Consider the following 24,087-nt stretch of genomic DNA (forward strand, 5'->3'; position numbering starts at 1 on the left):
CCCAGGCAACCAAGAAAACCCAAAGTGAGTCACTTTCTGATCCTAATTCCAAGCCTTCATGCTTTAACATTCACGATTTAAGAGCTGCAAGTGGTATGAAGACCATTTTTTACTCACTGAAGAGTTTTTACTCACTCATTTGTACAGACATGCTCTGTTTCTTTAACTAAATCAGCACATATATAAAATCCATACTGAAGTTAGCAGCTATCTATGTACATAGGCGATAATGCACAGCTGAGGGAGTGATTATGTTATGCTTTTCCAACTGAATGTATTTAAGAGTTATGGGACGCTGGGTTTTCATATGAATCATCATCATAACAGTGGGTGATGGAATCCCAAAAGGTGAATTTGAGGTTTCCTCTGTATTGCTATTGTTTGTTATTTGCTCCTAATAGGATTCAGAGATGTTAGTCATTGCTTGGTCATGAGAAATAGTATGTTCTTCAGGCATTTTCTAGAGTGCTAAATACAACGAGCACTGGGGATTTTACTTCTTTCCAGAAGTGCTGAGTGTCTGCACCTGCCAATGATTTCATTTTTTTTAAAGACCTTAATTTGATTTTCTTTGAGTAGCTCCTTCCCACACCAACCATAGCAGCTTCCAGCAGCAGAGAGGTGTGCAGAGGGAAATGAAAAAGGTTGACTGTCTTCCACCAGATAAATTTGTCACTTGTTGTCCAAGAACCCAAATCGTTCTTCATCCATATCAATTGCTTCTGTATATTCAATGTCTGGGTCACCTGCTTTCTTTCCACCGTTATTACACAAAGCAGGGACTGTGACTTCATTCCCTGATGTGCTTTGTCTTGGTTTTTATCAGAAGGCTGGAGCTCACAGTGGGACTTTGGCTGTAGCAGTCTGTCTGCCTCTTTGGCCAGGTAACAGTGATAGGACAAGAGGCATTGGTCTCAAGGGAGGTTCGGGTTGGATTCTAGGTAAAATTTCTTCTCAGAAAGAGTGGTGATGCATCGGAACAGGCTGCCAGGGAGGAGGGGAATCACCATCCCTGAGGTATTGAATAAAGGCGAGATGCTGCTTTGGGTGGCATGGTCAGAGCAGTCATAGAGCAGTGGTTGGACTGTGTGATCTTAATGATCTTTCCGTGGTTCTGTGATTATGGTACAGCTGTCAGAATGTCCTCTAGAGAAGGAAATGTGCACGTGCCAGAGGCCAAGGTGAAATAAAATAGTAATCATGATTAAAAAGTAAACAAACGTTCCAAGACTGGATTTTTGGAGAACTTAATGTCTGTCTATAGATTAAACATAGTTGTGCTTGTAGTAAAATCACCTCACAGTGGGTTAGCTTGTCATCAAATCAGAGTTTGTAGAAAGCTAAGTCTTATTTTGATACTGGAATTATTATGCGATGTACTTTGATACATATACAGATATTTAAAAGCTCTTCCTATTAGAGAGATAGGAAGCAGCATGCAGGTTGGTGAGCTATGGTGGAGTGAAATCATTCTGTCTTCCTTAGTAAAAGCAACAAAACTTCTGCTGTGTGAATTCCAGAACACTTTGGCATGGATGGACCTTGCATCCCTGCAGAGCTGTATGAAAGCTGGTGATGATGGCAGTCTTTGTATACCGAGCAGCAGCATATACTGCCTTCTGCTTCTTGTAGGAAATTATGCCCATGGATACCTCCTGGGAGCAGCAATGAAGCATGAGAGCTTTCCAAACTTTTGCTCAGGACACATGCAGAATTTAGAGTTTCAGGCCAAAGGACATTAGGAGGAAAATTGTGAAAAAAACATATTTTCCTTCTGAGAAAATTATATATATATGTGTGTGTGTATACATATATAAATCTAATATATAAAGCCAAAATCAAATTCAAGAGGAATATTGGAAGGGAGTGGGCAGCATTTCCCATTGCTGTCCTTGATAATGGTGTTTCTGTGATGTGCACCATCACGCGCGCTCAGTGAGAGCACAGTGCGTCTCCCAGGAGAGCCCAGGCAGGGATTGTGGCTCATAAAGAAGAAAAAGTGCTAAAGCATCCAGGCTGCAGCTCCCGGGTCATGGGCAGAGCACAGTGAAGAGCCAGCAGTGAGCTCATCTGGAAGAAAATTGTTTTATCAAAGCAGAGATAAAGCTTTGTGCGTGCCCACCCTGGACCGATGTGCTGCTTTTGTATTTTCTGAGTGGAAAATTCAAACATGGAGAATGCTGCTCCAAATGGATGCACAGAAAATCAGATTTATTTTTGTTATTGCTGTTCTTGAAAGGTTTTTTTATATCCCATTTTCTATTGATACTCTATTTTAACAAGAAATTCCCTCTCACTTGTAATGAGAACATACTCTTTCCTACCCACAATCTAATACCTGGGTATTTTTAACATCAAATTATTATGTTTGCAGTCAGATTTCATTCATTATTTACTACAGCAAAATTGTGAGGATTGCATTTCGGTGGCTGATTAAACCAGCAGTGCTGGGATGCAAAGTGCCATTAACTGCAGCACTATTTTAAAAGGTTACGACAACAAAATCTTTGGTCATTACGGAATGGCTAAGATTAGAAGGTGGCTAAAAGTATGCTTTCCTTTCCTGAGTGGTCTGTACAGTGGCTGGCAGCTTTTTTATTTGAACCCATATTAGTCAACAGTTCATTAATATCAGTTATATTTATTATACAAAAATGTGATGGTTTTCTTTCTAGCTATAGGATTTGCTTGTCTGCTGGCTGCTTAATCCAAGGGACACTGATGGGACTTTGCAGAGAAGCATGTTAGCAGAAATAATAACCTATGGTGTTTTGAGCCCAGAGGACTCGAACACTGAGTGTGTTGCTGGTCCCCCATTAAGGAGCACAGCACATTCTGTAGACAGAAAATAAGAATGAGGAGTAATTGTAGAGAAAGTGCATTAGCATTGACCTTTGTGTCGCGTCAGTGCATCGGAGGTGCTCAGTGCAATCTTCTTTTTGCCCCCGCTTGGTTTTTCCATCTCTGTGCAGATGTGTGTGCACAGGCGGCTGTAGGGGACTGCTGTGTTGTAAGGTGACATTCCTGCCGTGCCACAGAAAGTTCAAAAGCTCTCCTTGGAGAGGAAGTGCAGCAGAGCAACAGGAGAGGAGAAGCGGTCGCACATGGCCGTGCTCAGTTGCTGTGGGAACATAGAGGAAGCAAAAGCCCGATAAATGGAATTGGACAAGCAGGCAGCACGTTCCCTCCAGTTGCTGCTGCTTTCGCTCTGAAAAACCCTAAATGCTGTCCCCAGAGGGACCAACCTGCTTGGTTCCTTCGCTCCCATTTCCTGCAGCAGCTTTATGCGTGCTGTCACTTGCTCCAGATGTTCTCGACTGGGTTGAATGCAGTAATGAGCTTGCAGGCAGGCTGCGCGTTTTCCTGATTTCTATTTCACTGCACTTTATAAATGTTCTGATTTTTTTTTTTCTTTTTCTTTTTTTTTTTTTTTCTGGTGAGTTTTCATGTGGAAAAGAGAAAGGATGCAGCCATTCTGAGCCTCCCGGTCTGGGACTTAGCGACCAATGCCAGCGGGTGGCTGCATGGTGCTGTCAGTTGGCAATCACTGCCACTACTGGGTCAATGCTAAAGGTGTATCTCACTGCTAGGTGCTGTGAAATTTGAGTCTGTGACGCTGGTGTCTGTTGTAAAGAAGAAATTTCAGCAAAATAGGCTTAGTTAATGTGTGCCTTGCAGGGTTACAGGTTCTTATTGGCGTGTGCACCCAGCTCACCAAGTCAAGCACAACTGGACCCTTAGTACCACAGAGGTAGTTGTGAGGCTGATTTCTGTTCTTGGAGTAAGTGAAACAATGAAAAGGCCCCTCCTGAAGCGAGATTCTTTGTCACAGCAGCCCATTCCTCCACTTGGAGGTAAATGACCCCAACCTTCATGGGAGGGTTCTAAAATCCTCTGTGAATATGTAATTCTGCATCCCACCCCAGCATGGTGCCCACCTGTGGAGCAGGAGGCTGTGCCGTGCTCCATTTAGAGAGAGATGGAGGACCTCAGCCAGCATAAAGGCACTTTACCAACTCTAACGTGTTTTTCCTATTTATCCCTTTGGTGTTGGCAGCTTTCTCTGGATGTTCAAAGAACTAAGCAGAAGCTGGTCCTCACCCTGAGGACTTTCATTATGAAGTGAGAAATGTGCCCTCAGAACAGTGCTGCAGAGCTCAGACATGCATGTGCATACAGCCAAGCTGCCTTGTTTCCCTGTGTGCTGTCCTGGAGTGAGGAGGTTTACTTTCATTGCTCATAGTTCGGCAATGCTGTATCTGCAGCACTGCAGAGCAAGGCATCCATCTGTTCACCCATCCATCCCAGAAGATGTGCAGGGACAACTGTGCCAAGCAGCTCCATCTCTGATGGTGCAAGGCTGTAAATGTGGAGCACATGTCTTCCCATAGGAAATACTCTATGGAGCAGCAGGGAAGGGGTCAGAGGAGGCTTTACTAATTCCCTCTGAAACCAAGTAGATGGGTGATAGTAGCTGAACCTTTCCCAGCACTGAACCCTAACGAATTACTGGGTTGCTGCCAGCTGTCCACCTCATGCACCAGGGGTCAGTAGGGCAGCCTGGGGTGCTGTGCCCCATGAGCCCTCTGCGTGATACGTGGGATTCAGTTGGGATCTGAGCTGTGTGCCCTGCATTGACACTTAGGGCCGTGGTTTTTGCCACTCGTTCTACTGTTGTGGTGTCAGTCGGGTACTCAGCTGGTGGGAAACTTGCCCTGGATGTGCCCTCTGGGAACAGCGAGGCTTAGATTTGTAGTTTTGGTGATAAGCTGTGCTCACCCTGATTTCTGGATTAAGATTGCTTCGCATCTGCCTGCATGCCCTCCTCCCATCTGCAGCGAACACTTAAGTCGCGTTTTTTTGCCTCTTTTAGCAGAGCCAGGCAGCAGCACCCACAGTGAAGAACCAAACCCCAAACCCAGCGGAGCATTTGAGACGCAAAGCCGTTCTGACAGCTCCCGCTGTGCTCTGTGAGCCCATCTGAACGCTGCCTCCCCGGAGGCTGAGCGTGGCGACAGATCCTGACACTCTGAATCAGCACAGACACGCACAAAATCTGCTTTCTGCTATTGTCAGGGGAGCCCGGAGTGTATATAAGGATGTCTGCTGCCCTATTTCTGCAGCCTTGTGGGGTGTGTGTTAAGTGGTTGGGGTTCGTGAGCACTGTGCAGCCCCTCCGGCCACTGAACCCAGGCTGATGCGTAGCAAATGGAAACATCAGCATGGTGGAGAGCAGCGTGGTGGAAGGGAAATGTTTTTTCCTCTCTGTGTTAAAAGTTGTTTCGTTCAGAAGAAAAAAGGTGCCAACTTCAAGCTAGATCTGGAATTCCTCCATGGAAGCTAGTGGATTTACTTTGATTTTATGGGGAAGCAGAATGTGATTTGCAGTGTTTAGGATGAAAGGCAAATCTTCTCTTCCTGCATTGGCTGAGAATGTGACATTCACATGGGGTGGACAGAAACCAGGTGCTGTGCTGGAAAATCAAAGAAGTAAGGCAGTGTCAGCGGCGGTATTCCGGTTGTAGCAGAGAACAGGACAGAAAGGAGCAAGTGCTCCAGGGAATAAAAGTGTTCTCGTCATGTCTGCATCTACGTGTGGCTCTCCCAGTCCCTGGGGTCAGAAAGGTGCAGGGATTTTGGGAGAAGCCCTGTGAGCTGCTTCACAACTGCAGTTGTGCTGTACGATTTTGGTGGGCAGGATTTATAATCCTTCAGATTATGCCTGAGGCTTTCAAGGGGGATCATCACCTTTTAGAAACCAAGAGAACTCCTTTCCTCGGGGCCTGTTTCAAAGTGCCTGAAGCGTGTGGGGACAAACTAACGCTGATGATCCCGCTGGCTTTCCCTGCTCATGTTCTCTCTCCATTCCTATAATTTCTTTGGCTTAACTGTCTGATCCCCCATATCAGCTGAAATTCCTTTTTTCTTTTTTCTTCTTTTTTTTTTTTTTTTTTGGTGCTTGCTTTGTAGGGAATTAATACAAGAAGCTGAATGCTAACTTGTCTCCTTCCTCCTCTTGTTAGCAAGCAGCAGAACTCCTCCAAATCCAAGTCGGTTTGGGAGCAGCGAACCAGCCAGATTCGGATGCACAATTTCCGAGCCAGCTGTGAGGCTCTGTACAATGAACTGGACCCCGAGGAGCGGGTGCGCTACGCCACGACCCTACACATCCGTCCAGACATGAAGACCCACTTGGATCGGCCACTGGTGGTGGAGCCAAGGGGTGAAGGGAGGAACAACATCAGCAAGCTGAGCCCTGTGGATATGCAGGAGGTGGAGCAGATCAAGGTCAGCTCTACTGATGGAGCAGAAGCTCCTCGGAAGCATCACCGGCATCGGGATAAGGAGAAATTGGGAGAGCAAGAGAAAGGTGATGTGACCAAAGATGAGAATGGGGAATCTGGCATCAACAATAAGGAGGAGAGGCACAGGCAGCACAGAAGTCGCAGCAAGGAAGTGGAAGGGGGCAGCAAGGAAGGGAAAGGTGAGCGCATCAGGGGCCAGGAAGGAGGGAAGAGGCACCATCGCCGGGGGTCGGTGGAAGAAGGCGCTGAAAAGGAGCACCGGAGGCACCGCACGCACCGGCACTCTGCAGAACGGCAAGGCAAGGAGGGCAATGGGACCATCAACGGGGCCAGGAGCGAGCGGAGAACCCGGCACCGTGGAGGGTTGAGGTCTGGGAACCGGGAAGGAGAACCTGGCTCCAAGGGTGAGAATGGAGAGGAGCCTCACAGACGGCACCGGTTCAGGAGCAGGGCGTTGTCGACGTACGATTCGGTGGAGAAGGAGAACAGGGAGAAGGAAGGGGAGACTGCTGAGAAGGAGCACCAGAATCATCAGCCCAAGTAAGTGTGCGACTGGAAGTGCTCCTGTGCCAGCTCAGGGCCATGAGACCCAAATGCCTGCCTCAAATCAGCTTATTTCCCCTCCATGTGGCATTCCTGCTGTTCCTGCTGCACTTGCACCAGTTATCACTATAATCTGCAGTGCCATTTTCCGTAAATCAGCTGTGATCATTGAGTCATTAAGGTTGGGAAAGATCAATAAGATCAAGTCCAACCATCAGTCCGTCATAGACAGAGGCTCACAAAGGTGGTTTTCATCCATGCTTGCCCATAGAGTACTTCACGTTTCAGGAACGAATTATCCTTGGTGTCAGTACCAACAGATATACCAGGACGTGACACAGAGCAGAGAATTTCACAGCCTTTGAAGGAAACTGATGTTTGAGTAACACACCTTTATGGGACATTCAGTCCTCCAGGTTTTCTCTTCTTCATTGTTGAGCCTATGGGCTGCATCACCAGTTGCTGCAGCACTTAGCTGCTAGCAAAATGGGTTCTTCCATTAAGAACAATGATGTATCCCATTCTGTTTAATTTTTATGTAAGTCAAGTGAGAAAAATAGTATTGGTGAGGCATTTAGAGTAGTTAATAAAGAAGGACAGATTGCCTTTTCAGCTTTATTAATTTGATGGAAAAGAAATTGCACTGGGATTCCTTAGAATAGAGTTCATGTCACCATGGAGAGCTGTGAGTGGCACTGAGATAATCATTTTCCTGTCTATATTATCTTCCTTTCAGATGGGTTTCAAAACACTTTGCATAGTGTTTCATTTGATCATGTGCTCACTGAAATATAGTCACTGCTGCGGAGGAAAAGCTGCAGAAGCCATTTATGACAACGTTACAGAGTGGTTTAGGACTGGAAAAGAGAATCACCACATTTAAATAAGGCCTCGGGAGAACATTAAGCAGCAGAATGTCAGAATTGATTCAGAAAGCAGCTGATGCTGGAGAGCTAATGTCACTGCTGCATGCAAGTGCCATGTGTCCTTACTCAGGGAACACGGTTATGAATCTCGTTAATTAGAATAAAGTTGCTTTCACTGGCATGGTTTCTCTTAATGCTGTATTTGGATGTCGCTTCAGGTCTCAGAGGAAAAGGTCACACCTTGTGCTTCCAGGAGGTTTTCCTGCAGCCTGTGAATTTTCTGCAAAGGACTTCTATGTAGAGAACAGTCTAGGAAAATCTAGCAGGAGCTGCAGCATATGTTCTATGAATCTTTGTCAGAGCGTATTTAATAACATCCGCTCTTCTGCCTTAGGGAGAATCAGTGTGAGATTGAGGCCAGTGGGAGTGTGAGCATCCCGGTGCACACCCTTCCCAGCACCTATCTGCAGAAAGTGCCGGAGCAGCCGGAAGATGCTGACAACCAGAAGAACGTGACACGCATGATTCAGCCGCCTCTGGACAAAACCACCACTGTGAACATCCCTGTCACCATCACTGCCCCGCCAGGAGAAACCACCGTCATTCCCAGTGAGTGCTTTGTCCCCCTGCCACTTGTTATTATTCTTTTCCAGAGCCATAGGTCTATAGGGGTGGGTTTACGCTGTTTTGCAGACAGACCCCGTATCCAGACACAAGCTGAGCAGCTTGTGGCTCATCCCAAGCTGTGCAGGCATGGCATGGAGAAGTCCCAAGTGCTGAGGCTCTATGTGCTTTGCCATTGTCAGCCACACAGGACTTAACCTGTCGTCTTTTCATCTTTTTTTTCCCAACTGGTGATTTTACCTTATTGCAATACTGAGTTCCCATCAATCAAAGTTTATCAGACTCTTTCCTCCCTGGCCATTTCCTGTGTATCTAGCTTGAGATACAGCAAGGGATTGATGGAACGTGTCACTCACACACAGCAAAATGTCATTTTGTTGCAAAATAAAAGGGAATAAAAAACCCTTCTTCTAAGGCATGATAAGTGAGTGAGGGTTTTGGATACCAGCTCCTGTGAATTAATAGAGAAGTGAATCTCTCTGTCTGAGAAAAGCATTCGCGGTCTGAAATGTCTTCCAGTTCATATATTGAACATTATTTTAAGTAAATAATCTTACAAACCCACTGCAAGTAAACTTATAATGGAAATTATAGAACGTATTTCCAACCTTTTGGGACTGAGATTCAGAATGATCTTCTGAAATGGAGTTGTGTAAGTTAAAAGCCTGATGTGAGGTGGAACATGACACTTTTATACATGGGGAGCGATGCCAAAACGGCGGTGCACGATGCAGACGTGAAACCTGCTGATCCAAGAAGTCCTTTCCAGCCCTTAGCACAAATAGTATTGAAGCTCATCTACGAATTTGTTCTTTTACGTTCTGCAAAGCCAATCCTGCTACTCATCTGTGGGAAAAGGTTCGGAATCATGAGGTTGGTGGGACTCGTTGCCTTTTTTTCTTTCCAAAGATCCCCAGCTGATCTCTCCATAGTGGCTTACGATATTTGGGATGGGCTCTCCATCCCCACTTTGGCAGCTCTTGTACAAATAATAAATGCAAGGTTTCTTTGTCTGCTCTGGGCATCTTCATTTCCTGCCCATTTCTGCTGTATTGCTCACCAGTACAGCGGTTAAGAAATATAATTGCAGTACTGTAGTAAATAGCGGTGATAATAATCAAATGATTGTTCATCACATTTAATCAACATATTCAAAGCTGTTTTCTATCCCAGCTGCATTGTTTGCATATCCAGCTGTTGCAGGCAGCCTGCTCTGTGCAGAGGGGAGATGCATTTTTAACTCTGATTTCTGTTTCCTTTAATTCATGTTTCAGTGAACAACGTTGAGTTTGAAAGTAAAGCAGAAGAGAAGAAGGACGTTGATGACTTGACAAAAAATGGGCCTAAACCAATCTTGCCTTACAGTTCCATGTTCATCCTAAGTCCTACGAACCCGTAAGTCCCTTGGCTCTTAAATGGTGCTTGTGGGTTATATGTACTTCAAGGATGGGTGTTCAGACAAACATCATTAGCTCAATCTTCATCTCTGCCTATCAAAAGCACTGGAAAATCAAATAAAAGCTCGTGGCGGCTGCAAACCAGATACTGCTGTTCAGCTCAGCATTATTAGGAGAATCAATTGCCAGTGAAGGGAAACGATGATGGTTTAGGCAGACCCTTCTTAACTGTGGGCAGTTATTTGTTCAGCTGAAGATCACTGCAGGAAATGTGGCTGCCAGTGATGAGAGCGATGGGCAGCACTGGGAGAAGACATTTCCAGGAGGTGCAGGCAGGAGGTGGTTGTGATGGCAGCAGATCCTTGAAGGATCGTCTGCTGGAATTTGTATTTTTTTCTATTATTCCATTACTCCCACATCACCAAAAACTTTGAATTGGAAATACGTGATTGTTTATTTATTTATTTCCATTTTCTAAGTCTGAGAGTACAGCTTGTGGGATCTGCTGGGATTACAGCATTTCTTCTGCTTCAGGCATCTCTGCCTCACGGGGAGCTTTGTACGCAAAGGCTGTAAATAGAGAATGTGTCGCTTTGAAGGGCTGCAGGACTAGACAAGTGCAGCGGGGGTTGTAATAATTGTAGCATAAAGGCCTATGAGTCACTTAAAGCAGTCACTTAGGGCAACAGAGGGTGTTTGAAACTTCTGCCAACCCAGATATCTGCCAGGAGCAGATGTGACTGTTTCTCTCTGGCCCGGGTAGACGTGTTGCATATCTTAGTTGCTGTTCTCTGAGGTTGTCCTCTGCATGTTCAGGTTCCAGAAGTAGGCTTGGCCCCTTCCTAGGGCAAACTGATTAAAGGGAACAGTGGTTGACACTCTACTGTCCTGATGAGACATCCTGGATGCCTGTGTAGTCAGTGGAACAAGGAGGGTCCGCTCCATGTGCTCATCTTTGACATCAGAAATGCATCTGTGGTGGAAGCTGTGGTCTGGCAGGCTGAATCTCTCCTTTAAATGCAAGTACCCACAAAGTAATTCAGCCTACACCACTGCCCAAGGAGGCTGTGAATGCTCCATCCCTGCAGGCATTCAAGGCCAGGCTGGATGTGGCTCTGGGCAGCCTGGGCTGCTGGTTGGTGACCTGCACATAGCAAGGGGTTGGAACTGGATGAGCATTGTGCTCCTTTGCAACCCAGGCCATTCTATGATTCTGTGATTCACTGCCTGCTCCAGGGTCATACACTCTGCTTGTGCAGCTGTATCAGTGGGGAAGACTGGAGACTCTCAATGCCAGGTGTAAGAAAGGGAGAATGACCCAAACTGCTGCTAATCTAATCTCCGAAGGAAATGAACTGAAGACAAGAGCCCCTTCTATGTGAGATCCGTGAAAGAGACGGTTGTTCTTTCTGGTTTTCTCCAGCCACCTGCCAATGAACCTCAGAAATCTTCAGGATAGCTGAGCTGAAAGTGCAGAAGGCTTTCCCTTATCAGAATGCTGCAATCATGACTGTACTATTTCAAATAATTTCCTTTGAATTTGTCTAAAATGCTGCTAATAGGAGGGAGAGCATTAGCTGGGGTGCACTCATAGTGCAGCAGAAAATGCAGCTGTCTGAGACAGGCTTGAATTATGGAGATTGGACCCTGTCTGGTTGGGTAAGGAAGCAGTATTTCCCTGTTATTTGGGAACTTGGGTCTTTTTTGTTGTGACATGACCACCAAAAACGAGTGTTAGCTACAAAAGTGTTGCTAAAGTTAGCAACCTCTACCTCCTGAGAGCAGGAGGTGGGCATCCCCAGGTCAAGAAAGGTCTGAGCTGAGCAGCAGACTGTGCTGACAAAAAAAAAACCAGAAAAATGTTGTCATTTGCTGCATGCGATTGCCTTTTCTCACCTCGTCCTGAGCCTTGTGTTCCAGAGTTCAGTGGTGCTTGAGTTTTCTTGTTTGTATCTCTTGCTCTCCACACCAGAAGTTCTACAAAAAGACCATAAAAAAAAAAAAAAAAAAAAAAGTTGCCTGGAAGAGAGGTGTTATAACACAGGACCCAAAAGAAATAGCAAGACGAAGTCCCAGCTTCAGGAACGCCAGCAATTTGTTTCTCTTTTTCTGGGCAAGATGCAAACCCAACTGGATGCCTCTAGATGTGGTGGCTGCTGATTAGTTCTCTGGAGAGGTCTCTCTGCTTTCTGGCTTGGGAAGATTTTCACCCCATCTCTTTCTAACTAGCTCCCTTCCAAACCCCATGGGGGATACATGACCCAGGTCCTGCCAGAAGGGGCGTTTGGGAAACGTTAATGAGGTGCATCACTTCCCAGGTGCCACCCACCCTTTTCAAACACACATGCATTATGGTGGTTCCTCCAGCACCACTGGAGGTTTACTCATACTTCTGCTTTCTCATCAGTTGTTATGAATGATGAAGATCTAAAAATAATGATGTTATTTCTGTGATGAATTGAATTTGATACGTGAATTGCAATTACAGGCAGTCGTTGAAAATGTTGGTTTTCGTTTGTATGGATTCATAGAGAACATAAATGATAACCCTCTACTGTCAAGGAATAGAGTAAGGAGTTCAGGAAACCACAACATTTTCCTTCGTGTTGCTTCATATCAAATCTGAACCCTTGATATTTGTAATTCTTTTTCATTCTGCATCCATTAGTGATCCAGAGAAAAGGAAGATGTAAGTCGATGTGAAAAGCAAAATCTGACTCTTTGGATGTTTGGTTAGAGAAAATGCAATTCAGTAACTGAATTACATCTTCCGTAACGAGGTTGTTGGTTAGTTGCATGCATGATTTGATTCTTGACAGAACTGAAGACCTTTGTTCAATGGATTTATGTAGAGTTCTCTGCATTTGCTGTGAAGTGTTTGTGAAGTGTTTGTAAATTAGCTGAAATATGGGAATAGTTTTGCTTTGCTTAGAAAATGAAGCATTTGTTACTTTTCTCGGACACCATTTATGAACCAGAATATTAAACTCATCAAATATATTATGTTTAAGTATTTGTCCAACGTATAAGGAATGGCTTAGAATAAAGTGCAGGAAGAGGTGCTGTGCAAAAGAGAGCTTATGAGAACGAACAGTCACAGTTACAGTGCCAGATTCAGCTGAGGGTCTCAAAGTACCTAAGACATGTCAATTTCAAAGGGATTATTTGATATTAGAAGGATTTCGAAACTAGTTTTGAACTCACAGGACTTCTTTCTGTCAGTTCAAAGTGAATAGGTTTGAAGGGCGTGTAATTTGTCTTTGAGGCATTCAGACTTGATTTCTTTCTTCTGATAGTGCTCTTGTGATAGATGCACATCCCTGCTTTGCAGAAGGAGCAGTACAGAGATGTTAAATGCTTTATCATAAATCTCACCGCAGAACTGTTGCAAGCTTGAGATTAAAGCTGTTAATCCTGGTTTGTATTTTCTTATCGTTGTTGTGATAAGAATCCTAAAGATGTCCTTGTTGTTGAACGCTGTCCTTCTGCCACCGTGCTGTACTTACTGCTGTGGGGCACCTGCAGCATTCCTCCACGTGCTTCTGTCGTTCGCAGGATCCGGCGTCTCTTCCACTACATCGTCAACCTGCGCTACTTCGAGATGGTCATCCTCATCGTCATTGCCCTCAGCAGCATTGCCCTGGCAGCAGAAGACCCCGTCCAGGCAGAATCGCCGAGGAACGATGTGAGTACTGGCCAGCGTGGCCAGAATAAAGTTGTGTTTCTTCTCCCAGCAGTTATGCGCGTGCAGGTTCCCATCTCCAAAGGAGCAGAATCTGAGGAAGGAAAAAGTGGTATGAAAGCGGCTTGTTGCCTTGGCATAATGAGTAGAACCAGTAGGAAATTATTTATGCGTGGGTATGAAGCCAAACTCAGAAGGTTCATCTTCTGAGAAGTGGGAGTGTGACCCCAACCAGTGCAGCATTGGTCATTGCAGCAGGGAGCGGGGCGTCCCCAGGCACACCCACAGCAGAACAGGGGCACAGAGGTGGTCACAGCCTGCTATGTGGGCACCAGTGAGCATGCAGGGCTGGGGGTTCACAGATTGCAAGATGCAGTCGCCTGATTTTAGAATCTTTGACGTAGTTATCTGTGGTATGCAGCTGGCCTCCTGCCTTTGAGTCTTGTCAGTATCATCTTTTTCCAACGAGGATCAAGGAATCCCTATAGAGGTAATGAGCTGAAGTATCTACAAGCAATCTTTCTTCCACATCCTTAATAACTGTGCAATGAGCTTTAACAAAAGGGTTTTATCACTCTCTTATGCTCCCAATGTCTTTAATAGTGTTATCATCAGTTACAGCAGAAAAACCCAGACCGCTACACAGATGCTGGCAAACAAGCTTTTCAGGAAAGGATGTTCAAATATTTTGATTTGTAATATCCATTTTGCCTTATTAAACGTGCTGGGTATGCAGGTGCACTGAAGCAACCCATGGGCACGCGCTCTGTGGGCTGGCAAGGACTGGGAAAAAATACTAAGGGCTGAAATGGGATGATTTAAGTTTCTGTTCAAAGTGTCCAACCTCCATGAAGAGGGTGTTTATCCATCAGCGCTGTGTCTAGTAGACCGTGGCTAAAAGAGACCTTTTACACTTTGCTCACACGCAGATCATTTCAGTGTACACTTATTTCTCTTTCCAATTCAGGCTCTGAAGTACTTGGATTATATATTTACGGGTGTCTTTACCTTCGAGATGGTGATCAAGGTAAGAGTCTTTCCACACAAACGTTCACCTCGCCTATCAGATTCACACTCTTCTATTTCTGGGAACCTGCAGGGAGAGGGTGGAGTGCAGCAGAGCTTGCTGGGGGTGTTGGTGATGAAAAGCTTTAAATCAGGAGCAGCATTCAGAAGTAGCCAATACGTAACAGATGCTTCTCTGTAGCCGCCTTCCTCATTCTTTTCAGTCTCACATTTCACAGAGGAAAATAAAGATATCTTTAGTAGCTGTGGTTGTGTAAGAGGCTGAGAAAGGTGGGTGCACGATGCAGAAATGTCTGTGCGTGGCTCAGGACTCAGCAGCTGATGAACCTCGCTGAGACATGTCTGCTTCTTCCATTTTCTTTTGATGCTGATCAGGAATATCTGTAGCAGCTGATGCTTGGTTTGTCGAGTTTCACGTTGAGCATTTAAATTAGAAGATCCTTAGCAGCATTTAAGGAAGAATCAGGCTCATGCAGAAGCAAGTAAGGCTGCACAGTGAGCAGCATCCTTTAGCAAATGATCCAGAGTGGGAGTTTTCTTTGCTGCATTTGGCTGTGGGTCTTCTCATCCCCTCTTTGTATTTCATTATATCCTCCTATTCCCAGCATTAATTCCTACTAAGCTGGTAGGACTGAAGTAGTATAAAATTAAACTATTATCACACACAGATGTCTGTTCATATAAATTAATGTGCATCTATGAAAAGAATTTATACAACAGTTAGTGTGGTTTTCTGGCATGCATTTGGTTATAGTTATTGGCTTCAAATTTGGCTGTGACAGAGCTCTTTGTGTGCTTATAGAGATACACAGCATGACTCAGTATCTCAACATTGCCCAGCTGGTGCCAAACCTAGAAGGGTTTGTGAAGGGTCGTTGGTCAAGGTTCCTCTGTGCCTCATTAACTTTAATTTGATACTTGTTTTGCTGAAACTCATTCTTGGGATGTGTTTTCTCCTAAGATGATTGACCTGGGGCTGTTACTCCACCCTGGCTCCTATTTCCGTGACCTGTGGAACATCTTGGACTTCATTGTGGTCAGTGGGGCCTTGGTGGCATTTGCCTTCTCGTAAGTACATTTTTCTTATCACCCAGGTTTCTAAGGGAATAAACTGCAGACGAGGCAGGAGCATGGTGCATGGCCAGCTCAGGTGCAGTGTTTGTGAATCAGTTCCTCAGAAAAATGTCCGGTTTTTGCTCTTCATCATCTTACAGCTGGGTGGAAAAAGATCTACATTTGATCTCTTGAAAATGCTCCCAGCCTTGGAGTGAGTTTATTTGCTGTTCCTTCAAAGGTTGAGCCAAGATCTTGGGGACCTTCTGGCCACCTTCTTTTCAAGCAAGAGTCACAACGCTTTGTGGCAGTCTTCTCTCTTCAGGCAATCGTTTTAAAAATTGTCATTGCAATGAAAAAATAGTTGATAAACGGAGCTGAGAGCTCAGTGAACTTCTTACAGAACATTATTCCTAGAGTTACGGATACTTATGATTCACATTTATGATTCATATACCTTGGTATTTCTGCCCTCCTCTCTCGTTCAGCGTATTTGTATTTCCAGAGAGTTTCCTTTTACTGCTAATAGCTCCCTCTATTTATGACATTAAATAAGGTTCCGTGTGCTTCTTTAGTGTCATAAAGGGTTTTATGCAACAAACACAGATAATTTGTTTTTATAAAATGAAAATTAGCTCCTAGTTGGAACATTTTTTTTCTCAGAACAGACCATAGGAAGAGCCATGCAGGTTCCTCAGAATTTGGGGAGCTCACAGTTGGATGGCAGAAAGAAATTTACCCCCCTGTATTTCTGGGACACAGAGTCACTGCGGTGCAGAAATTTTTCTGAGAAGTTCTGTGCTTGACCAGGAAGTAGGCTTTGAGAATTGGCCAGTATAATTTTCTGCTAAATTAGACTTGAATAATTACAGTGAACGATTAGCAGCCCATGTCCAAAATCCACTCACCTGTTTGTTGACACGATGATTAGTGAAGATGAAGAAATTAGCAGTTTAGCAGTGTTTTACTTGCTAATGAGAAAACCCATTCACCTTTGTCAGGCAACTGTGGAAGCGTGTCTTGCTTCCTTCAGGCTGATGGTAATTTTTGGGCAGATGGCCATATCTGCTGCTCTTCTGACATGCTTACGTGTTGCTACCAGCATAAAAGGATACTGGGATCTTTCTGGTAATGTTGGTCTGGAATATTTCCCAGGAGGTTTTCATTTTCTGAAGTGTCAAGATCCCCTTCGCATGAGAGCTGTAACATCTGTGTTTTAGATCGTTGTTCTTCATAGTGAATGCTGGATAAAAAAAAGTGTCTACAGTGATTGGACTCATGCAAGCAGTAGATGAACAGGACATGGAATTTCTGGAATGATTTGCGAACCAGTTGAGGAACAGCATTTCTCCGTTACCAAGTAGAATGTATTAAAGACAGAACAGAAAAAGTAGACCTAAAGTCATGTGCACAAATTCTTCAATCCTAAGCTGGTATTTGAGAGCAATATTTTCAATAGAGATTCTGGGGTTTGGGCTTTCTGTGCCCAATCCTATGCTACATATTTATTTTGATCTGGGAAAAAGTTTTGCCCAGTACAAGTGTGTTGAGAGGGGGCTGCCATCTCATCCCTTGTTAGAGACTTTGCCACTGTTGAGTATCACTCATCTCCTCTCAAAAAAAAAGATTTCTCTGTTTTAAGGTAGGCTGTTTTGAGATATAAAGGCTGAAGAGAGAAATAAATGTTAAATAATATTAGTCACAGGTACGTAGGTTGCTCTGAAAGTAATGCCTCCTACCTGTTCTTATGGAAACTGCAACATGTACAAAGAGCACGATAACACTGCTTGATATAACAAATTCTCAGCTATGAAACTCTGTTTTTCAACATGTTCACCATTAGCTACACATTTACACCAGCAATGAACAATGTCAATGAACAATCTGCGCCAGCAGAGGTGGCTCCCTGTTTCACAGTTGCTATGATGGAATCATTCCAAGGAAAACATTGCCCATGTGATCCATCTTTCATCAGCCCAAACAGATGGAAGTCAGAAGGCACCAAATCAGTGGACGTGGTGGGACAGGCCTGCAAAGATTGACAGTGTGCTGCATGGTCTTCAAACTGGTATGGGGCCTGGTGTTATCATGTTGCAAGAGGAAAGCTGTCTTCTTCCTTGGCCTGACCCTAGAAGTTTGAGCCTTCAGCTTAGTCAGCATTGCGATGTAATGGACAGAGGTGATGGTTTGTCTGCGTCCCAGAAAATCCTGAAGAATCACACCTTCCCTATCCCAAAAGACAGCGCACATCACTTCACCTTCTGAGGGTTGTGCCTTGAGCTTTTCCTTCAGTGCTGAATTCATGTTGCAGCTCCACGATTGCAGTTTTGCCTGCAGTAGTGATGACATCATGTCTTGTCACTGGTAATCGTGTGATGCAGGAAACAGTCAACCTTCAACCTTACACCAGTTCAATAGGACCTGACAAACTTGCATAAAGCCTTATTTCTGTTCCTACATGTGCATTTGTGGGACCCATCTGGCACAGACTTTGTAACATTCCAGCGCTGTCACCACCATTTCCAGTGCATTGGAGCTGATATTCGGCTCTACACACAGTTAGCTGCTGATTCGATCTGCTGATTCGCACAGATGGGCTGATCCAAGTGTTCTTCATTTTGTGGAGTGAGGGCCGTGCATGGCTATCTGGAACGTGGCTCTTCTCCATGCTGAAACACGCCACCCTCCTCTCACTGTGCTGACACCTGCAGTTTGGTCTCGTCTTGAGGAATGTCAACCAGTGTCAATTTTTTCTGCATGGAGGAATTCAGTTGCCCCCTTTGCTTCATACACGCTTCCGTGTCGGACACCATTCTGTCAGACTGCCCCTCTGCTGCCATCAGTTGCACAGCAACAAAAAGCAATGGAATGTTGGTGAGATGTTTCAACCTCTACTGCTGTACCACTAACATCTGCCTACGACGCCGTGGGACAATGTAATAAAACAGGAGGCGTTACTTTTAGAGCACCCCTCATACTGGCATGCATAGCATGCATACCCAGTTCTATGTTTCACTGAGATTTTCCCTTTTTCCATTAGGAATTCAAACATTATAGACAGACTGGGGAAGAGGTAGTGGGTAAATTCTTCTGAGCCGTAAGAGCAAACATCAGGGTTTGCCTCTAAAATGTTTTCTTTTCAAAAAGATTTTATTTTGGACAAGTTATCCATTAGAATGAATAATTTTTTATCCTTCCGAGTCTTTTTGTGCTCAGGTTTCCCATTGCTCACATTGGACCATGAATATCTAACAACCCCTCATCGGCTTTTAAATAAATTACTTGTACATCCCCTGACTGTGCTTCATAACAGCGTGCCCCAAGCTGTTTCTATTTTACATGCTCTTTGAGCAATTATTGAACAGGGATTTACAAAAGTGAATGCATAAAACCAGGCTGCCTATTTACTACCTTCCAGATTAAAGTTGAGTCAAACCTATTTCTGAGGCTTGGAAAAATTTGAATTTCTTCTGTGATTTTTATTATGATTGTAACTGGTGCTACGTGCCCATATTTCAGCTGGCAGGGAGAGTGCTGACATAGAACTGAGAGAACCCTTCTGCTATCTCTGCTCTCATCTGAAAGCAGGAAATCCAGTCATTCATGGGGAGATGGCTCGCTCTCTGCTCCTGCTGCCCAGTTATGAATACTAACAAGTATCAGACTGTTCAGATGAAGTTTGGATGGATAGCAAGCTCCTTAGCTCAACTGCGCTGTTTGGTTAAGCCAAACAGATGCACTGACCCTGCTGAATTTTAGTAATCCTGAAAATGAGCTTCTGGGGAATGAACTGGGTGATTTTCATTGTTTTGTTAGTGGGTTTTTGCAAATACCAGAGTCCTGTCACCCATTGCTGATGTCGCTGTAGAAATGTACTTAATGTAGCTGTTAGTAGTTCCTGTTTGTGATCTCCATTCAGATGATGTGAGTTAATTTGTTCTTGACCCGGTGGGTGTCCAGTCAAGGTGATGTGATGTGTCTCTGAAAACCTAGGAAAAACTGACCTCTGTCTGGAATATTGCAACAGACTGTTTATGTAGCCATATGAGATGGCATCAGTCACTGCTGCGAGGTGCATGATGTTCAACTCAGTCTTTCAAACCAGCCTTTCTGCCTGCAGCTTTTGAAGATGCTTTGCTGTAGTTTAAACATTTTTGAAAGCAAGATCCCTGGTGAGATGCTGAAGAGACTAATAATACTGATGATAAAAAATAATGATAATAATGTCCTCCGTTTAGCAATGCATTTCAGGGGGAAATACTTTTCTTTTTCTGGAGATAAATTTGCCACAAACACAGACGTGTTTTAGTCTTTAGGGAAACAGAAGCAGAGGAGCTTAAAGCTAGCTAGTAAATATGTCATCCAAATTTACCAGCCCTAGGTGTAAAGCCCACTTGTTCCACAGAAATAGCTGATGAATAGGAGCAGAGAGATTGCATTTTTCCATTTTTGGCACTGGAAGGGTGGCTGAGACACAGAGAGTTTCACACTACTCCCTGAAAAATCAGATGATGTTTGCCAAACAGCCAAAGATATAACCTCCAAAGTGTCAGAGGGATGAAGGTGCATTTGCCCTGCCTACTTATAGAATCACAGAAGCATTAAGGTTGGAAAAGGCCTCTAGGATCATCTAGTCCAACTGCCTACCTATCACCAATGCTGCCCGTTAAGCCCTGTCTTAAGAAGTACCACGTCTAGAAGGGCTGAAGCTCTGGGGGATGTGTGGGTATGGCTGCACAGCCATTCTGTTGCTTTCTTGTGTGTTTATTTTTATGACAGTGACTCGATGGGAGTGGGATGGGACTGGCTTCTCTGCCAACACGTGTCTGCAGTTGCATGGGGTGCACTGTATAGCCTTATGTTTGTCATTGACTCTGCTCTTTCTTTGTCTTCTTCTTGCTGGAATCTCTCTCTAGGAGTTTCATGGGGTAATATGTTATTCCTGTATCTTGCTGCACTGTTATGCCTGTCAAATGTGTGTACACACACTTACCACTGTGGAAATGGTCCATGTTACACCCATCGCATCGACCCCTCTGTCACATTATTCAGTGAAAAGTTATCTTAACATTGTCTAACCCTTAACAGCTCTCATTCATTCCAATTTCCTTTAACCACAGGATAAAAGCAGGTTAGAAAGCCAGGTGACAGGTGCTGTGTTTGATCAGAATGTCAGCAACTACAGTAGATCAGCATCAGAAATACTTGAGGGCACCATGAGGGCTGCATTGCTGATGTGTGAGTTCAGAAAGATTGTTATTTCCTAATTGAAAAGGAGTGGTTTTGCTCTTGGAAAGCAAGTGCTGGATCTAAAGCAGCTTTAGGTCTCCAGCTCTGGTGACACAGCCTGGCCCTGCCTGACCTGAAAAGATCCTGAGAGGACAGGAGGTGCGATTTTCAAAGGAGGAGGTGTGAAAAGTGACACTTAGGCATCTGCAGGGGCTGTTTGGTTGGTGGCATTGAGCAGCTTTCCCTTGGGGATGGCAGGGGACACAGAGGGACCTGCAGTCACAGCACAGCCCTGGGCCAGCAGTGGGGTTTGCTCCCCTGCAGCACACCAGGAGGGCTCTTTGAGGCCCCAACTCCGGCTGCTCATTTCTTCCTTCCTTCTCCCTGAGACACAGAAGGCAGCTCTGAGCTCAGGCAGGGCAGGGTGACCTCCTTTCCTCCTCACTGGGGCATCCATGCTGCCTTGGAGACTCCAGGTAGCTGCTCCAGGAAAACTGTACAGGATAATGCAACCAGGACTGACATAAGTTTTGGTTTCGTTTTTTTTTCTTCCTTTTCTTCCTTCCTGTTTCCTTCCCCCTACAGGTCACTGGGTCTGTTTGCTGTCTTTCTCTTGCTTGCTCTTCCATAGTTCTTACAAATTTGGTAGTTTTTACAGATCTTTTCCTTCCGTACCCATTTAGTTTTGTGGTGACATATGTGTAGGTGTGACTGCTCTGGTCAAATGTGTGCTTGCACGCCCCTTTTGACAGAATTTTAGTTCCATCTGGACCTTTTCTTTTGGGATTTGTGGCTTTTGTACTGGCGTAGTGAAACAAACCATCGTGGTCCAGATAACTCTTGAACACAGCAAAACCGTTTCTTCAGGTTCTATTTGGCTGAAATAGTTGCAAATTACATTTAATCAAAATGCAGTTTGCAGTGCTCTGACTCTGAGCACCAGTCCTTCAGAAAAGCTTTCTCTTATGGTAAAGCTCTTAGTGACAAGAAGTAAGTAAGATTCTTCAGGATCCTCCATATGACTTAGATCATAAATCCCATTAACATTTAATCAGCTCATACTCTTAATTTGCTTGGGTGTCTGAAAGCAAGAAAAATAAAAAGCAACCCTTCTTAGTGTTCTTCGTTCAGGGAGAAGGAATTTCTTAGGGCTGGAGCTGTCTCCCTTCACTTCCCAGCTCTCAGGGCAGTCTGCACACACTTCCTTGGGTGAGGAAAAAGCCACTTAATCCATCATACAGCAAAGAGGAAGGACTTGCTGTCACCAGAAGGTTGGGTTAACCATCCCCCCAGTATTAAATCCACAGAGGTCATTGCTCCGTGCCTGGGGCCAGCCCTTTAATACCTGAGATGGCTCCTTCAGAGCCAAAAATTCTCTCTGTTCCCATCTCAGGCTTCACTTTCCTGAGGCCTTACTGCTGCAATTGTTATTTGACACAAATAAACAGCAGCACAGCAAATAGGATTTCAGATCTCCTGGATCAGGAATGCTGGGAAGATACAGGATGGAAATTTGCTGTGGTTCAGCCTTGAGCCAGTTGAGGACTGTCAAGGTTCAGTTGCTACCTGCGAGAGGCGATGCCGCTAAGCTGGGCTGTGAGTGTATTTACAAACCAGAAATGTGGCTACAAACAACCAAAGATTTAATATATTTCTGGACCAAGGTGTCCCTTCCTCTTCCTATGTGCTTTTTCTTTCCTCCTGCTGCCCCTCAACCCTCTCTCCTTTGCTTTTCTCTCACTCCTGCATCCCCCAGCTCCTACTTCTTCACTGCCTTCTGCTCTGCTTCTTGCTCAATAGCAGTTGGTGATTTGAAAGCAAGTATGCAAAGCTGAACATGGAGTAAGTCTTCATTTATCTTCAGACTTAAAACCAGCTTAACTGTGCTGTCCGTCTGCTTCATCCAGACCAGATTAAAGGGTCTCTGATACAAATTGAAGAAATATTCCTTTTAAATATGTAATGGCTCTTCTGCAGTATGAAATCAGTCCTGTAACTCCATGAGCATTAGCACAGCCACATGGACACAAGCCCTGCGAGCAGGCAGCTTCCATCTGCTGCTGCTGCTGCTAAAATGGCCCTAAAACAGCCCTGAGAGACTGGGAGGGAGAGAGCAGGTAAATCTCCATTCCTTTCTTCCTCCTCTCCATTCCTTCTAAATCACGTGCTGAGGCAGGTTGTATTCTATGTAGAGATCATCAGCACAAAACCTATAGCCCTCCAGAAATTACTTATGTCTGACTTCTAATTGTGTTTCAGGACAGCAGCAGTTACAGATAACTGTGAAAAAAGTCTGGATGTGTCACAGGAATGTGTGTTTCTAGGCTGCAGAGTCTGGCCCAGTATTTGTACTGAGTAACACAGTGTTGGTGTTGAATTTCTGGTCTGATAGAAGTGGCCAGATTGCAAAAAGCCACTCGGCAGGGCTCAGAAATGTTGGTTTCCCACAAAAGGAGGTCATTTCTTCCCAGTCTCCGTGCCTCTCCAGCACGGTGCAGAAGGCTGGCTGCTAACAGGCTGTGGGTAGGCTTTGCACCTCACTCCTTGTGCACACTGTGAGGGGTCTCTGGTGTTGTTTGTGTTTGTATTGCCTTCCTGGTAGACAAACTTTGTTAGCAAGCTGAAGTCTAGCGTAGGTATATCAGCATCTGCTCAACATGTTGTTCATTCCCACCTGTGTTACCCCAGTTCAGCCTCAGACCCAAACCTCCAGTCATGAATTAAACTCTGTTGAAGATTTCCATCCCATTTTCACTTCATACTAAATGAAGGAGAATGCCTTTCTTGTTTTGTTTTGTTTTGCAGTTGGATTGGAAGAATATGTAACCTTGTGGGGAGGGAAATAATTCTTTTCCGTTCATTTTGGAAGTGCACGAGAAAAGTAGCTCCTTTCTCCCCCTAGCTCCTCTTTGTGGTGACAAGAGTGATGGCCTCATGTCATGCACACACAAGAACTCAAAAAATAGTCTGACTTACAGCGCCTGCATGCATAAGTGGGGAGTTGCCCTGGTGCTGTTCCAGGCATGTAATATGCCATCATATTGCATGGTCCAGCATGGGTTTGGTAGCATGTCTTCCAAAAGAGACCTGAGGGCAGGATTGTGGGCACACAGAGCAGCTCTGGTCCTGAGCACAGCACTGCCTCTCACCAAAGAGTCTCCACTGATCACTGCCTGCTGGTCCCAACGCAGCTTCCCTGCTAGAGAGGTACCAGAAGCACACAGAAATGTCCTCCTGTCTTCCCAAGCTGCCTGGGGCAGGGTGAGCAGCCAGTGTGACCTTCTCACTTTTGAAGTGAGCCTCCCATTGGCATCAGCCCACATGTGCTGCCCAGCTGTGAGCGCTGCCAGAGGAGAGCTGGG

The 24,087-nt window shown here is 44.9% G+C and overlaps 1 protein-coding gene across 2 annotated transcripts in view; it reads left to right on the plus strand.

The window, feature by feature from the left end:
• The window catches only part of LOC306953785 (voltage-dependent N-type calcium channel subunit alpha-1B-like), a gene marked incomplete at both ends in the record, with an annotated part of 257,528 nt that overhangs the window by 184,089 nt on the left and 49,352 nt on the right, over window positions 1-24,087 (plus strand). For both annotated transcript variants that reach the window (XM_079544765.1, XM_079544766.1), the window contains 6 exons: window positions 6,024-6,845; window positions 8,109-8,323; window positions 9,613-9,733; window positions 13,291-13,420; window positions 14,385-14,444; window positions 15,405-15,511. In XM_079544765.1, the coding sequence (XP_079400891.1) occupies window positions 6,024-6,845; window positions 8,109-8,323; window positions 9,613-9,733; window positions 13,291-13,420; window positions 14,385-14,444; window positions 15,405-15,511 (1,455 nt within the window). The remainder of the gene's footprint in view (window positions 1-6,023; window positions 6,846-8,108; window positions 8,324-9,612; window positions 9,734-13,290; window positions 13,421-14,384; window positions 14,445-15,404; window positions 15,512-24,087) is intronic.

This window comes from Tetrao urogallus (assembly GCF_951394365.1).
Source record: "Tetrao urogallus genome assembly, chromosome: 19".
NCBI classification, from domain to species: Eukaryota; Metazoa; Chordata; class Aves; order Galliformes; family Phasianidae; genus Tetrao; species Tetrao urogallus.